We start from the raw sequence: 17,877 nt of genomic DNA on the forward strand, positions 1-17,877 counted from the left end.
TTGGTAAAACACGATTTGAATGCGTATCCAAGCAATCTCCATGCTTTAAAATGTAAATCCAACATTTTTTTTTTTTTTCCTGGGCGCATTAAGAGATGGCTGATGGGTGCACGCGTCATGTGTGAATTGGAGAGGCGGGAGTGGGGGGGCTCTTGTCCATCATGATTATGTAAATAAGGTGCAGGCAGGAGCTTGTGCAGGTTGAAACCGCAGTGAGACGAGCCTCGTGTGTGCGCGCGCGCGTGTGTGCGTGTTGCACGCGCGGACATTTCGGGGCCGGGGCCCGTCGGTAGATGGCGGTAACCCAAGCAAGCTGATCCAGCGAGCAGGGGAGGGCTCTCGGCCACTCGGGCTCCGGTGTTTGCGGCAGGAGGAGCAGCAGCGACGCCGAAGCACTGTGAAGGACACCAGGAGAGCTGAGCGGCACCTCTCCGGCTCGAGCCCCCTTCCACCTCCCCGGCCCCCCTCCTTTAGCGCACGCAGCCATGGAGGACAAAGCCAACTCGTTCTCCGGCGCCAAGGAGGAGAAGGCGGACGGGAATAACGCCTTCCAGCGGCAGGACTCCATCCAGAAGAACAACAGCGCGGGCGGCCAGAACACCAAGGAGCACGGCAACTCGGTGGGCTTTAAGGGGGAGCGCGACGAGGCCATGGTGGGCTTCGACGACCTGGAAGCGGCGTCCAGGCAACACGGGTTCATGCAGAGGCAATTTGGGGCTATGATGCAGCCCGGAGTCAATAAGTTCTCCCTGCGGATGTTCGGCAGCCAGAAAGCGGTGGAGAAGGAGCAGGAGCGGGTGCAGACGGCCGGCTACTGGATCATTCACCCGTATAGCGATTTTAGGTAAAACACCTGAACGCACCCCCTCTCCCCTCCTCCCTCCTCCCTCCCGGCTCCGGTCACCCGTGGGTCTGAGAGCTTTCGTGCACACCTTGCACTCAAGCGCGCGTCTCATTGCGGCATTTTGCTGCATCGCACAAACGTCCTTGGACGCAACACAAACACGCTCAAGCGCTCGCGGTGCGCGCGCCTGTCGTGTTTGTGCTGCCACATATTGCAGCTCGTGTAGGCACCACTCTACCTGCCGATGCACCATCACCAGCATCGTGGCTTGTAAACATTACTCTGCTGCAAGGCAGGGGGGAAGACGACGGACCAAGGAGAAGGTGGGGGGGGGGGGGGGGGCGTCTCTTTTAGTTTTAGCAGTCAGGTGTGATGTCATTTTGAGGGTGGACAACCAGTGGGGTGAGGGCCAGAATACATAAATAGTACATCCTCAGCAGGATAGGCTAGTGGCTGGCACCTGGCAGTCGACTGTGATTGACTGGCGACCAGTCCAGGGTGTACCCCGCTTCTCTTGGTTCCAGCACACTCTTGATCGACCATGGGTGTGCAAAGGTGGGGTGGCAAGGGGGCGAGAACCCCCAGGCAAACACCTGAAGGGGGGGAAATCCACATGTCCGCCCCGCCGTAAGAAAAATTCACACGTGAGTATCACCCAGAAATAATCTTCCGGTCACAAGCATGCCTTGATTGTGAGTTCTTGATGACTTTTTTTTCTGTTTAAAAAAAAAAGTTTTAAAAAAATGTTTTTCTCATAATTTTTCTTCTCTCATAGAATAATGTTTTTGTCCCAAAACGAAATTGATATAATAAATAAATAACTTTTTTTCTTGTAAAATTAAGATGCTATTCCCATGGTATCAAAATAATTATAATTATTAGTCCCCCAAATTGTTTTAGCCATATTAAGACAGGTACATGATATGTGTATATTCGGGCTGTCACTATCCAATATTTTTAAAATCAATTATTCCATTGATTGATTGGATACAATTTTAATGACTAAAAAAAAACAGTAAATATTTTTGGTTTTTGTCATGAAATATGACAAAATGTTTTGGAACGTGATACATTTATTAGTTTGCCCATTGTAGTTTGAACAATCTTAAATTAAAGAATAATCTAAACGATTACCTGAATATTTACATAGCTGTTATTTCATATGAATTAGTTGTCGACTAATTTTGGCACGTCTACATATGTAGTTATATAGATACGTATATTGATCTTGCTCTTATGTTGTAGTATGGTGTTGTGGGCTGACTGAAGCTCCGACCGCCTCGTCTAACTCCACCAGTGAAATCAGGTGCACCTCGGCGGCCGTCTCACAGTCCACTTCACCAATTAACGTGTCTCACTCATCCGGGCCCCCATCACCCGTGCGGCTTGACTCAGCTCAATGGTGACCGTCATCCCCGGAGCTCTGCTATGCTAGAGAGCCTGCTCCTGTCTCGGGGATCTGTCCTTGGTCCTGAAGTCAGAGTGAGCAAGGAATGCCTCAGCTCGGAGTTGAACAGGAAGACTCTAAATTGTCCATAGGGGTCAACGTAAACAACACGGCTTGCTAGCATTCGTTATTCAACCTTGGTGGAGGTTTGCCACTCTCCAGTAGGTATTTTTGTGGCTGTAATTTGTCGTTGACCGTGAATACGACGCGAGCAGGTTTACCAAAGACCTCTGACGATCTTGACAAGCTGAGACGTACGTGCAGTGTACGCACAGCGTTGGTGGTGGTCAAGGATTAGGAGTCAATGAGCTTAGTGGTCTTTACAAACCATTATGTAAGGAGATTGACCAATGCCGCTAGAAGATGGGCAAAGCGTGCAACTTGGCCAATTGACTTTGTGGTTTTTAGCATAACGAAATTTTTTTTGTTGGAAACCCAAAGCCATTTGTGTTATGCCATACTGGGGTCACAAGAGTTTGGGATTTTTGAAATTTCGATTTCTTCTTTACTTTTTTTAAAACGCACCTCAGTTTGTAGAACTATTTTTTCTAGTTTTATTAAATGTTTCATTTTAGTTCAGTTGTTAGTATTTTAGATAGATAGATACTAGATAGATAGATTTTTTTTTTTTTTTTTTAAATAAGTCATCCTTAATTTTAAGCCTTGTGTTTTGCTAAAAATTCTGACACCATACAACGGGATGGCCCCAAATTTGGAAAGCAGTTCCCCCTTCAACTTCCGTACCATCGCCCTGACATTTTCTAAAGGGCACTTTCTGAGGGGGAAGTCGCCCGGGAAATAGCTTTCCTCAGCTAGCTAGCTGCCATGTCTTGGCCGAGAAGTTTAAGTAGGCCGTTTCTGTTGTTGCTCTCATTTCACATTCAGTGTCTTGTTTTCTTCTTTCATGCTTAGCCCTGAAAACAAAAACGTCCTAACATCCATAAAGACTTACAGTATATCCCTTCACTTGAAATTTAACACGCAGCATATTCTTTGTGCAGTGTGGCTGCTTAAAGATTAATGGCAAGTTAGTAGTATACATTATTCAGAAGGTTTTTGGAGAGGTCCCACGTGCAGGGCTCGGTATACCTTTGCATGGGCACCTCAAGAGGCGCCGTTGTCGTCCCTTAAAAGCCTTCTTAGTGCATCGCAGTGTATTTCTTTCTGCAAGTATTCCAATATTGCATGACTTCGCTAACGTACAGGACGATATTATTATTCGCGGCTAAGCTAACTCGATGTGGCCTTGGCAGAGGGTGTAGCCGCCCCATTATCAAACATATGCACTTGTTCCTCCAGCTAAGCCTTCCTGCTAGGAGTTCTAAAAATAGCACAGTATTGATCCTCATCAGTAATAGGCCTATAATGAGGCGTTGGCATTCACCCAAAGTAATGATGATTGATAATCAGCCGAGATCAACACAGACGTCAAAACTGAGACGTTGTGATCTTCTCGTTTGAACTTTCATGCCAAAATATTTGCCCAATTAAAGGTCCTTTCACACAGAGATATTGTTAAATAATAAATTTTTGTCTTCCCTACAGAACCTAGCCCAGGCGGGACATTTCTCTACTTGATTTCACTCAGCCACAAATTAACCCCCGCAACTCGATGTGTAGATGAGGTCATCATCTCTGGTGTGACAGTGAAAAAACTTGACGGATTGAGGCGGGTGTCAAATTTCACACCGCTGTCCTGCCATTGCCACGTTCTATTTAAACCCACAAAAAAGATGGAACATTCCGGCTTTATAGGCAGCGTAAAAGAGACTTTACACAGGTGACATTTTGCCTCTGTGATGTTTCTGATGTTACCTCGAAAGGCGGAATGTTGACAGGTTGACCTCATCCATTCATTCCGTGTTAGTGCCATTTATATAGAATTGCAAGGTACATGTGGCATCTCGACTCTGATATAGTAGAATAACATTCAAAATTTCCTACAGGCATCGTAAAAGGAGATTAACAAAACGTGCAATGATCTGCCGAGTCATCCGTGTTTTTTCCGGAACGGTTACCAGGTAATGGTGTCTCTGGCTTCCATCGATCCCCACTGAAGTTTTTCCGGTGCGTACCCGAGCTGCTTGACAAATGAGCAGCACGATGCAGTCGGTGGTTACGCCACTTCTGTGTAGCTCTTGATTATCAGACTACAAATTGAACTCAATGTTTAAGTAAGTTCTCAATGTATCGCTGCAGTCCTAACTGGGCACGTGGATCTCGGCTGAAGTGTTAAAGCAAGCGCTTAATTCAATGATGCCGAGAGAGCTGCACGCGCTGTTAACTGTGGCTGACTGCATCATCACGCTTGGTGACCAGCTCTTGAATAACCAAATGGCTTTGCAGCAATCCAACATGGGGGCAGTTTTTTTCCTCCCCTTTGATTGACCAAATTTTGTGTCGTTTGTGTTGTGTTGTGTTGGCACCATCATGACTTGCCTGATCTATGTTGACTTTTATCGCCCATAAAATAGAAATGAACTGATTTGATTTTATGAACTCTCAAATTGAAATAACACAGTTTGTGAGCAAAGCAATTCAATCAGATTCATTGATTCATCAAAAAATAATCAACAGATTTATTGATTAAAATAATCGTTAGTTGCAGCTGTAAAAAGCACTTTTCAATTGCGATACAACTGTTTTTTTTTTCTTCCAAAGACACCTTTCACCTGGTGCGTTCATGTAAAAGACAAATAACACATCTGTCAGACTCAAGGCCCGTTTGGCTGCGGTTTGTCGTAAGCATAATAACCTGGATGCCCAGCTCGAGGTTCTTTGCCGAGTCAAGGCCGCGCATACAAAGAGACTTCACGTCAGCGACGGCCCGCGTAAAAATAACCGCGCCGCTATATTCCGGAGGGCCTGGAGCGCCGCTGTTTAGCTTTAAGTGAAGACAATTATCGGACACGCGATCTGCGGGTATTTATGAAGCCGAGGTCGCGGCTTAATGAATTCAAACAGATCCATTACTGCCGGTGCAGACTGCCAGCACAAAAGCAGGCGGCCTGCCAGCTAGCCAGCCAGCTAGTCGATTTTCACCCTTGTAGGATGGTGTCAGAAGGGAGTTTTTAGTCACCGCCAGATAGAATGCCTGAAAGCATTTATTTTCAGACCTTATCGGCGATCCAGGGACGCTCGGAGGGGCTGGTGAATTGCAAACAGCCTGGACCAAGGCTTCTCTCTCTCTCTCTTCCTGCGGGGGGGAGTTATTGTCTGTAAGAAATAGCCCAAAATCATGTTCATAATGGAAAATGGTTGTCCTAATTCTACAAAAAAACAAATAGCATGTTTTGCTTTTGTCAACATAGAGTTGACATTGTGACTGAGTGGCTAGCTCACTGACTACATTTGCCTATATGTGCCTTGTAATTGGCTGGCGACCAATCCAGGGAGTCCAGAAAATGGATTATCTATTAAGTTGGCCTCTGTTGCGCGATATTAAAACAGGAACAAAAAAAAGGAAATTGCTGTTGAATCTGAAAAACAAAACGATAATAATGGTAATAGTCTCTTCCAGGTTCAATGTGCCACATTTATTTTTTTTATGAACTGCACAGGCGATTCTTTTAAGCCAATTATAGGGAAGCTGTTATGTAATATAATAAGACGGCAATCATCCTTAACTAAGTCATCGTTGCAATATAATTCATTTATTCCAGCGCCACCTTCAGAAAATGTATTTTAACTGGAGAAAAGTTATTTCAAATTTAACATTTTAAAGCACGAAAGACTTATCTGATCAAAATATTAAATTTTCTTGTGATTCAAACGTGGGCGTAGTGCTTGGGTTGCTCATAAATTTTTGATGAATGTTATGTAAAAAATTAAATAAAAAATTAAAATGCATTGTGGTGTTTCTGTTTTAGCTAGTTAAAAATGATTAAAATTGGGAATTTATTTACCTGAAGTGAAGATAGGTCAACACATCCGTCATGATCTGGCCTCTGTTTTTTCATTAAACACTATTAAATATATTTCAGCCATTTTTTTTTCCCCCAAAATGCAGTGTTTTGCCAATTTTGACAGTTGACTAACATAAAGTATGTATCATGTGCCCGTCTCTGCAGGTTCTATTGGGACTTGATAATGCTCATCATGATGATGGGGAATCTAATCATCATTCCTGTGGGAATAACCTTCTTCTCAGAGCAGACCACCACCACCTGGCTGGTGTTCAACGTGGCCTCGGACACCATCTTCTTGGTGGACCTGGTCATGAACTTCAGGACGGGCATCGTCAACGAGGAAAGCTCTGAGATCATCTTGGACCCTAAGGTCATCAAGATGAACTATTTGAAGAGCTGGTTCGTGGTGGACTTCCTGTCATCCATACCGGTGGATTATATCTTTTTGATCGTGGAGAAAGGCTTCGACTCAGAGGTGTACAAGACGGCGCGCGCTCTACGCATCGTCCGCTTCACCAAGATCCTCAGCTTGCTGCGCCTCTTGAGACTGTCTCGACTCATCCGATACATTCATCAGTGGGAAGAGGTGGGTACGCAACCTTAAAAGGGGGGGTCAGCGCAGAGGTCCGTGTAAAACTAATACCGTCTGTCAAATGCAGAGGTGGTGGCATTTATTCACCCGATTTTAGATGCCCGCGTGTTAACGTTAGTGTATTTCCTCCGAGATAATTAGGCTTACATTTCCCGATGGGAAAAGGGGAGGCGTTTATTGAAGTGGACTAATTGGAGGGGATGGCCACTGCTGTTTAGCATATATTCCTCCGTTGTATTTTATTTTTCTAGTCCTCAGTGTCCTTGTCTGACCATTGTTTGTTACCGTTGTTGTCATCATGCAGATGACACCGTGAGTTGACATTCTTATGGTGGAAACGTCGCGCATGGCCGAACACTGATCTAAAGGTCCAAAAGGCTGCGACCTGAAGTCTGCAACCATTTTCCAAGCTGAACGTCAGCACTAAATGAGTGTGCGTAGATAAAAGTACTGGGGCGCGAGTTCAATTTCAAGCTCCTGTGATGCTAACCAATGAAGTAGAAAGTGCTAAGAAAAAAAAAACAGTCCAGGCAGCCCATTTTCCTGAATTTATTGGTCATCCTTTTGGGTAGGGAAAAACTGCATATTGGCCATTGTGCTGTATCATGCTATGCTATGTGTGTATGTTAATATAACCAAGGCACGCATTTGCCAGTTAGATCTCTCATTCAGGTTTTCCACTGTCACATAGGCTATGTTTGAGTGGATGGGTCGTATGTTATCATGGAACAGATAATTGTAGCTGTCTGTATGTGCTCGGAATACCGGTTACATTTTTCATCGGACCACGTTCAAAGTGCAGTTTTGCGTTTTTTGGTTGCTCACTTAGTTTAAGCAGGATGAGCGTAGGATGTATAACTGATCAAATTGAAGGACGGTCAACAGCTGACTATTTTGTTTTTTTTCCTGCCTCGAAACGTGTTGTTGCCATGTGCTAGGCATGCCGGCTATGTGGGAAGCTGATTAGCATTCCAGATGAGCCACTAGAAGTCTGTGGGAGGAAGGCGAAGTGGTACAGACCACAACCGCAAACAAGTATGATTCTTAATGAACCAGGGAATGAATGAACGTTCACCCCGCAAGTGTTTGCTTTCTACACCGAAATTAAGAATACAGCTAGAAATAAAATGGAGGCGTTAAGGTGTCATATCCCTTCCTGCCCGCCCCATCCTGTACGCCAACACATCAACGGATCTGACACATCCGCAGGAGCTGCTGTGAGCACGGGGAGTGGAAGAATTCTCAGCTGTCGTACGGAGTTAGGATTTGTGCTTAAAAAAGGGAGAACAAACGCATTCTGTAATGCAGTGAACCGTCATCAGTTCCATTCAGACGGTCGGTCGGTCGGTCAGCCACTCCGAAGTGGACGATAAGTCGTCATCCGGCATGCACGTCAATGTCCTTCACCGCTAACCCCTTCCTCACTTTGTCACCACCTCTTTGCTCCATCTGCCTCATCAAGAGTCGCACTCAGAGCAGGCCTGAAACACGCTCGCTCCCTTTTTTGACATTTTCATCACAGTAACCTTAGAAAAAAGGAGAAAGTAGCTAGTAATAGTAGCCAGTATCGAGCCAGTTACCGAAACTCGATTCATTGACAACTGAATAATTTCAAATTCATAATTATGCTTTGAATGACGATTACCATTAGGTTGGGGCCAAAACAAATGATGAGCTTCATTATGCAGAAATTTCCTTTCAACGCCTCCCAGAATAATGGTCGGTCATGCTTGTAAGTTTCCAGGCCGAGTGGAGCCGGTGGGCTGGTGTTAGCGAGCGGAACGCCAACATGCAAGCATGCACGCGTGTGCTCCATCATTCATTTGTTTGTTTGCTCGCACGTAATTATGGCGATGGCGATGGCTCAGGGAAATTGCAGCTTACGCAGAGAAGGTCGTGCCGAGCGGTTGACTGCTCATTCGGCACGCTGAGCAAAACAAACAAGGATTTGGAAAGGGGAATAAAAAAAGCGAGCGACAGAAAAGGCAGAACATTGGAAACTGATTTTGTGTATTTCAGATGGACTTCAAAGGTGACACGGTGGCCTTCAGAGGACAAATTTAAACAGTTTGGTAATGGAACACCTTTGATGATAGGTCATGCTTGGCTCAGAGTGATAAGACCTCAAGGCATCCACATTCTCCTTGCCTTCCATATTATCTGCCTTTGTTAGTTTGAAAGTAGCAAGTTTTTTAATTATAAAAAAATAACATAAGCACTGCTTAAGTGTGGTACAGTCATAACGATGATTGGGCTGAATTTGAGCATTTGCTCATTTACATAATCATTTTCCACCAACAAACCGTTTTTGATCTTTCAAGGACATTTTTGCCCCTTTGCTGCTTTTTTTTTTTTTTTAATTCCATGCTTCGCTAAGGAACGCTAATGATCTAAATGACCTTAACTCGGTCACACCTCAATAATATGTGTTAGCAAAAAAATGGCTGCCCTTGTTGCAGTTTTCATTTTCGGGGCGGGAAGGTTTAGTAAATGTAGCTAACGCTATCCGTGCCTCATCTGGCTCATAACAGCCACCAGCAGCAACATCAGCATCCGGCCTGCTGCCATATTCCCTCTCAACCGCATGGGCTCAGGTTGGTCTGGTGGCCCCCCTCGGGAGAAGCTTTACTATTTTTTTTTTTCCAGCTCCAAACTCAATCTGTCCGATTCTAGTGAGCTCCAAAATCTATGTAATAGCTACAAATATTTTATGCCAGTATTGAAAGTCAAAATTAATCTATTCCTGTTTATCTTAAAACCCCCCAAATGTAATCTGCATCGCTAAGAATTCATCCAGAGCTCATTTCAATGCTAAATCTTACAATGGGAAACGAAAAATCTTCTTAGCATACCCCATTTGCCAATAAAATAGCATTTCACTAATTGATTATTTACTCTCACCTCTGACTCTGCTGTCATCTCTCACATGATGTAATTACTTTCCTATAGTTGATGGCTAATGGATTACTTATTCTTGCCAATTTGACGACTGATTTAGAGAGGCTGGCATTGAAATTGCATCAAGACAACATGTCTTAGGAGCCTGCGTTGGATGAAGGTGATTCAGATCTTTGGCTGCTGTTTAGGAGATTTACTGCTGCTCGGTCAATTGATCCGAAAGAAGGGAAATTGTGAGCCAGCTGAGCCAAGTATCTAAATGACTCCTAACTGCATTACAGCGACTGCATTTGCCCTCCACTGAAGTATTGTCTGACTGTCTTCCCACACACACACACACACGGATACTTATGTAAACACACTGGTGAAGATGCTGATTGTCTATCTTACCATGACTCAGTCTCAGCGTGTTGTTGGTGCACAACAAACATAAAAAGTCTCCGGGTTAACTTGTGAAAGTACACAGTAGTCATAGTTTGGATTTCCGCCGCAGGATTACGTAAAGAAAAAATATTCTGGAATCAAAAATCTGCAATCTGATAAGAACGTATAATGAATTAAGTCGATTAAAAGGCAAGGTGACACAGATTGACGTAAAACAAGAAGTACCGTATTTGATATTTGAGTTTGTTTGATCAAGTCCGAGGCGGCACTAAATTAAGCATTTTTGGAGTCCATGTGGTCAGTCCGTGGTCTATTTAAAGAGTCGGCTACATGCAATTAATTCTCCAGACGCGCCGAATCTTTGCAAGAGTACACAATGCATAGATAACACATGCCAGCCTGTGACATTTCGAAGAGGCAGCAAGGCCTCATTAGCATGTCCGCTCAAATGCCATTTAGCGGCAGGACACACAGAGTGTGTTTCCTCTTCTGCGACGTGATTGGATGTGACATCTCGGTGTGTGTGTGAAGTGTATGTGAGTCTGCCATGCATCATGTTTGCGTGCGGATCTATCAAACCACGTCGCCTCAGGGTGGCACGTGCTGATCTTTTTTTCCCCCCTTTCGTGAAACACGCTCGTTTTATATTTTATTGGCACGCAAAAAGACAGAAAAAGTATACACGAAAATAAAAATACAGTATTGAAAGGTTGACGCCAGATGATGAAATGCATCATATTGGCTCCACGGATTTGTCTGCCAACCTTCACTGCCTCGAATAGCCAACGAGGCAGATAACGTCGATGGAAAGGCAACATAAATCAATACAAACAACATTTACGTTGCCTTGACAGAACTTATTGTGTTGAGTAGTCATTCCTGCAATTGGCAGCGTGCTCACTGCGGCAGTAGATTAGCCTAAGTAAAATTAAACGCAACAGAGGTTGAGACCTGCGCTACTTTATTTGTGTCGGCTTGCCAGACTACATCACCGATAGTGGATTCTGGAATCAGCAGCGGGAAGTGTAGACAAAATGCTAACAAAAACAACAGAGGATGGTGTAAGGCCATAAAAGACCATATTTGGTACTCACATTTATTTTCTTACCAACCTACATTTGCCTGGAGTAGCATTGTCCGCAAAAGCAGGTTGAATTCAAACAACACCAAGCTAGTGGAATAACTTGCACCGATTGAATTGAAAGGCAACATAGATCAATACGAACAACTTTTGAATTCTCCTGAGGAACCACGCTGCGTCGAGTAATTCGTTTCTTCAATCAGCCGTGTGCATGTACGTCCGTCAAGTCAGAGGCAGTACATTAGATAAAGTAGACTTAAGACTTGTTTTTTTTTTTTAAATACAAGACTGACTCATGTTTTCGTTCTATCAAGCCCTGTTGAAATCTCCATTTTAAAGCCCATTAATGCAAGTGCCATACATAGATAGGTGGTCTGTTTACCTTTGTATCACCCAGACATAATTAATCAATAACCAGTCGCACACAATCGGACCAGTTCTCCCCGATCAATAAGCTCACTGGTGCGTTAGCATAGATTTTGACATCGTGAGGAGCAAAACAGCGGAGGCTGCTGCTGCAGCTGCTTGTGTGTATTTAATGTGTCGCTAAGAAGAAGTTGGTGGGTGGGTGACGTCATCGTTGTAATTGTGCGTCACAGCAAACAAAAGGTCTGATTTCACCGGGAGGTACAAGTTTAATGATGTGATGACGTACTTGATCTATACTCATTTTCATTGTCGTGACCGACACGTACAAACAAGCAACACGCAGCTTCATGGCATTTTTTAATTGGCTCTCATTCCTTTTTACGGCACACACTGGCGGAGCTAGGGGGGGACCGTTAGGGCTTTGCCGCCCCCCTGAAATATGCCAGGTGATTAAATTTTGGGTATTTAAAAAAAATATATGTATGACATTATTACTGAGGAGCTACACTTACCTGGTAAGTTTTCCATTTGGTCCTGAAAGGCCGGCTACACTTTGATGGATACAGCTTTGCTTAAAGTGCAGAAAGGGATACTATTTCATTGCTCGGGAGTAAGTGTGCTGTCCAAAGGTGCAGAGCACTCTTGTATGCAACAGTGACTCGCTCACCACTCTTCGCAGTCGTACATTTTTCATCAGAGCTCAGAAGCTCCACGGGCATCTTCTTTACACTGTGTCAACTGTGAGAGCCGAGCAGCCATTTGCTTTTTTCAAAAGACGGCAACCATGTTTGCATCTTGTCATCTTACTGGTTAAAAGCTTGGATTTTACATTCACTTTTATTTTTTTTTGAATGAATATAGTTTTTAGGACTGAGTGGTTCACCTGAGGTACTTTGTTGTGCTTTGGTGCTCAGCATTGAATTGAAAACAATTTCTGTGTTCAGTCACTATTGGAATATTTAATTCCGCACCGTGACTTTGAGTCGGATCAAAGCATTTCTTCACTCGTAATGATTTTGAGCTTAAAACTCGATTGTGGCAAAAGTATTTTCATATAATGAGGCATGACAAAAGAAACAAATTTCAAAGTATATTCTAAATTCCCCTCGTGGTCGGCATGTTGTCAACTCGCAAAGTCTTCTTGATGAAACCAAGAAACATTTTATCTGTTGATTGCGCAATTAGATATATTTGTATAAAATCTAACTAAATTAAGCACACTTTGTGCCTTAGGTGGGTGATACTTTGCCATTGCTGTATTCCAAAGTTGTTTTGAGTTAAGCCATATTGTTTAATTCAACATTTTGTGCAAAATTGAATTGGTCTCTTGTTCAAATCCCCCCCAAAATTAATATACATAAGTGAATTTGTGTGAGGAAAGGACTAATGTTCTATGTATGTATTCAGCACATTGTGTCATTTACATGATGTTGTTTTTGGCGGGGGTGCAAGTTAGTTCAAGAATTGTTCCGCCAGTGATGGCATAATCTTCTTATTCCGCCAATTATATGAATAGGAACATTAACATTTGCCGTTTTTTTATTTCCCCATGAAGACGTGTTATAATCCATCGTTTCCCCTCCTGCTGTTTTCCCTTTAAGATATAAAGACACACTGTCACTAAGTAGAATACAGTCTCATGGCATTTATGGCGCATGTACCGTATAACGCTGTTTCGTGATGGACTCCTCATGTCCGTTTTTTTTTTTTTCTTTTTTTATACTCCCTTGTCGTCCGCATTTTAGCGCACGCCTGTGTGACGATGAACATAACGCGCCTCAAGTGGCGTTCTCACTTGCCTCGCTTCGCTGATGGGGGGCAGCTCACTCTTCTTAGGCCCTGAGGGGCGGAAGATCCCAGACGCTTGCCGCCTGACAGACTCCAATTTTTTTTTCCTCCTCTCTTTTTGGAAGCCATGTAGATTTGAACCCGAATGCCCTTTGTGTTGCTGTGCCAAAAATGTAACATTTGTAAAATTTAAACAGTTCAAGTCAAGGCCCTTCAAAAACTGATAGCTACATTTTCAAAATCTCGAGTGACCCAGTGTTGGCCGAGCATGACAGCGTAATTTGGCATCAAAAATGGTTAATTTCAATATACTACCTACAAATTGCATGTCCCTTTTATCAAAATAGACAAGCATATGGCAGCTAGCCAGTGCGCGGCTACCACAAGAAGCTAACTCAGCAGTCTGATCCACTTTCTTGTCAAACACGTGACTCAAATGCAATTGCACGAAGGCGCAATTCATCAACCTGCAATCTCGCACAGATTTCTTAACGATACATCTCCTTCAATGTGTAATGTTTGCTATATCCGTCTCTTGTTTCCTGTTATTTAGCGTCGGAGAGCAGAGCAGTCAGGAGAAAGAGCCAGATACAGACAGACAGCAAGGGGAAGGAAGAGTCTTACGCAATATGCGAACAAAACAAAAATAATACTGATAAAAACTGATTTAGAAACGTAATGATCAACATTCTCAGGAAGGGCAAAAGCAATCGTGTACGGCTTGTTATTTTTTAAGGACGCACTCTTCTGTTATCTGGCCTGCGGGGATGTAAGTGTTTCGGCAGCCCCTCAGCAGTCACACTCCATCAACATCTGCTCTGTCGTCCAGCAGCCGCTGCTTTATTTTTAGCATCTGAACCCAGCGTATATGTATTTTTAATTTTGGATCCATCCCTCCGTGTCTAAAGCCAATGATAGCATCATTATTGTAATAAATCTCCAATTGGAGGGCTTTCCCCTTCCTCAAAACATGTGAAAATGTTTGTTTGCGCTCGCAGGCTCAATAACGCACGTTTTCATGTTCTTGTTAGGCCCCCGACTGTGTTTGACTTCAGAGCAAGGAATCTGGATGTCGCGCATAACCCCGCAATCAAAAATAAAGACAGAAGAAACAACCATTTTAGAATCAATTTCAAATTGTCCAGATTGCTACTAAATTTGAATTTTCTGATGACCCTCCAAATATCCATTCTAATCTGAAGCAACCTCTGCCACATTCAAACCAGCATAAATTGTGAAGAATTAATCGACTGTGGGATATCCCGAGTCACCCCGACCCATTCTGCTTCCTAGTGTACATGCAACAGTAAGCAGATGGATGACAGCTATGGTCTTGGTAGGGCGGGCTAAAGTGATAAGTATGGCGATTAGGCTAATCTGGTTTATTTTTGTTCAACGGTGGTGGTGGTGGGGGGGGGTCAAAGTTAGCGAGGGGGGTTTCTGCATTCCTACTGATGTTTGCACTGTAAACAGATTCCCCACACGAGCCTTTCGTTGTTTTATTATCAGATTAAGACGAGTAGCGCTAGTCTCGGCAGCCGTCGCGTAATGACGCCTATTAGCGTTTTCACTTCCCAAGAGTTAATGTTGCGCTTGATTTGCTCAAGCAGCCTCCATCTATCTGCCAACATGGCCCTTGTCATCATCATCATTTATTCATTCTCGTTAGCTCTTTGCACCAATCAAAACACCATTAAGTTGCCCTGATGCAAAGGTAATGATCAACATTAGATAATTTGCCATTTTATAGAAATGGTTACATTATAAAAATCATTTCACTAAATCAGGGTTTCAGTACTAACACAACTCTATATGGATGGCTAAACTAATTTTGCCCATGGGCAGAGAGTCGATCCACACCACTTTGACTGGAGTCATACCGCGGGACCCCCATGCACTCCCCCTGGAGGATGCTTCTGTTCTTGTGTAAACGATGGCAGGAAGGGTTCATCTTCCTGATGTTAACATGAGCACAGCGGGTCATCTTGTGCAATCCAGTCAAATCCCTCCTGCTCTCACATGGGCACTAATCCACCCAGACTGCCTCCTTAGCACAAACACAACTTAGGCTCAAACCATTCCCTTCTTCTTCTGTCTCAGTGACAGACATATTTGCAAAAACAGCACTTCTGTATTTATTTGCTGAAGTTTTGTTCGGCGAGACATTTTTGGGTCACGGTTCTTATAAGAATTATAAAAGAATGTGAGGGTAAAATTACTTTCCATACATTAGGCATTATCTTATGGACATGACAGCAAAGCATCCATTTTCCATAATGCTCTTGCTCATTAGATGATGTTATTTTGAAAAATAAATCCGCCCCTCCACAGAATCCCTCAAGTGACTTATTTGGCCTTTATTTGACATTTAATATTGACATTCTAAAATGACTGCAAATGGGCTAAGGAAGAACCTCTTACTAGGTCGAGTATTTTTGCAATATGTTTTGCATGACGCACAAAGAACTCTAATTGACTTCCTGGAATGATGATGTTGTCAAACTGGCGTACCGAAACTAACTTGCGTAACAATTGCAAGTGAGAAAATGGGTCAAGTGGGAAAACAGTTGTTCTCGGGCCTGCTGGCAGCTTTTGAGACAATATGTCCACACAAATCTCGCGTCATCTGTCTCCTCTCCGCTTTTCTTCCCGTTGTGCCCATGAGTTGTCAGGTGCCCAAAGAGACGGGAGATTTATGAAGCTACATCAAACAAAAGTGTAAATAACATATGTTTTGGGGTTAATAAACACAAATAAAACATGAATGCCTAGTGAGGAAAAATTGTCACAGATTAAAGTTGAAATATTACAAGAAAATTCATCTATTATCCTCCAAGCATAAAGCTCACATTTTAAGTCCTTTTTTCTTCTTAGTAAAATAAAGAACTGAGTAATTTCAAAAATTGTAAAATTATAAAACTCTGTATTATGAGAATTTTCTGTCGATAGCAAGTTTATGTTTTTAATGCTAAATCACAAGAGTTTCAAAATGCTTCATGGGATCATATCTGGACCACAGGCCGTAGGTTGCCCACCCCAAGGCTAGATTGAATCGATTTTACTGCCATTATGACCTCCGCCTCGGGTTTTCCTTGCATGTGGATGCCGCCCACCAGTGTCGAAACCTAATCCGCGCCTTGCGCTCATTACCAATGCAATAGCTCCAAACTACACGGAAACAGTACTCGCTGCAGATTATGAAGGCAGAACACAAGTGTCGAGGTTATCACGCTCACACGACCAAAATAGACAGCGAGTTGGTGACGCGGCGGGAAAGAGCGAACGGGCCGCGCCGCTCTGATGTGCATCGTACGAGGACATGCAACGTGGAACACAACTTTTTTTACTTTTCAATCCTCAAAGATGACTTCATTTGTGTACACAACTTTGATTTTTCTACATGGCGACCATTTTGTATCCCTTCGTAACATCTTTGATAAATTCTGTTGAAGAACATTTTACTCACAAATTATACATGGCTGGATGCCAAGAAGCAAATATTTGTTCAAGGCTGTGCTTCAAGATGATATTAATGTTGCGCTTTTATTTTAGGCGCTTAGATAGCGTCTTGTTTTCCACCATCCATCACCCATCTGCTTCTTAATGAAGTCTCTTTCTTCCTCTCAGGGCTTCATAACGTCGATGCAGTTTGAGCTTTTTGTCCTGTCTCTTCCTTTTTTTCCAGACTCATTTGCATGCTAAGTAGTTTCCTTAAGCAAACAGGAAGTTGCTTTGAACTCTCGAGCCTTCCTCTGTGTTATTGTTCTGGCAATGCTTTATGATTAAGCTTGACAAATGATTGTGATGAGACAAATGTACTAAAAAAAAAAACTGCCATTTGTGGTAAGGCAAATCCAAGAAAATGAAATTCCCATGGCAACTTTAAAACATCAGAATTGCAGATTTTGCCGGAGGCCTTTTTTTTTTTCATCCTTCAACATAATAGCTGTTGGATGGTGGATTTAATCCCTTTAAATTAGTCCCTCGCTAATCCCCCCCCTAACCTCAAGCAGAGGTCACTCAAGTCCGATTGAAAATGCATAAATGAATGCTTTGCTAATTGTCTTCCACAATTATATCAATATTTTTTCGCTTTTTTGGGAAAGGAAAACAAAATATTATGTTGGACTGCACGATAGCATGTTTTATATAAACTGTGTGCCGACAATGCACTACGCTGGCGCAAGTCCTCCCGACGGGAGCGAGCTGGCCGGCCTGCACCGCCGTGTGACCCTTTGCTGCTATCACATCACATCTTGGCTCTTTGTCTCTGCTGTATTAGAGGATTATGCTGACCTCTGCCCTTGCCCCTGGTCAAACTGAAGCGGAACGCACTATAAGCCTGTATTTTTGCCGATGCCAGCCCGGGGTGTTGGCCGTGCTTTTGGCTCCCTCTCAATGCCACCTCGATGTTATATTTGTGTGAGGATATCGATTTGATTGAAAATATTTGATGAACTGATTATAACGAATTATGCCAGTCTCTACTTTATTTATAGAGCACTTTAAAAACAACCACAGTGGAGCTGCAGGTGAAAATTTTCAACGCTCATATGGCAGGATGAA

The 17,877-nt window shown here is 43.2% G+C and overlaps 1 protein-coding gene across 1 annotated transcript in view; it reads left to right on the top strand.

The window, feature by feature from the left end:
* Positions 1-171: 171 nt before the first annotated feature.
* The window catches only part of hcn1 (hyperpolarization activated cyclic nucleotide-gated potassium channel 1), a 44,193-nt gene continuing 26,487 nt past the window's right edge, over positions 172-17,877 (top strand). Inside the window, exons 1-2 of the mRNA XM_088392044.1 lie at positions 172-844; positions 6,362-6,785. Coding sequence (XP_088248170.1) covers positions 486-844; positions 6,362-6,785 — 783 coding nt within the window. The 5' untranslated portion in view covers positions 172-485. The remainder of the gene's footprint in view (positions 845-6,361; positions 6,786-17,877) is intronic.

Source organism: Syngnathus floridae, chromosome 12, assembly GCF_059516105.1.
Source record: "Syngnathus floridae isolate MCC-2025c chromosome 12, RoL_Sflo_1.0, whole genome shotgun sequence".
In the NCBI taxonomy this organism is placed as follows: domain Eukaryota; kingdom Metazoa; phylum Chordata; class Actinopteri; order Syngnathiformes; family Syngnathidae; genus Syngnathus; species Syngnathus floridae.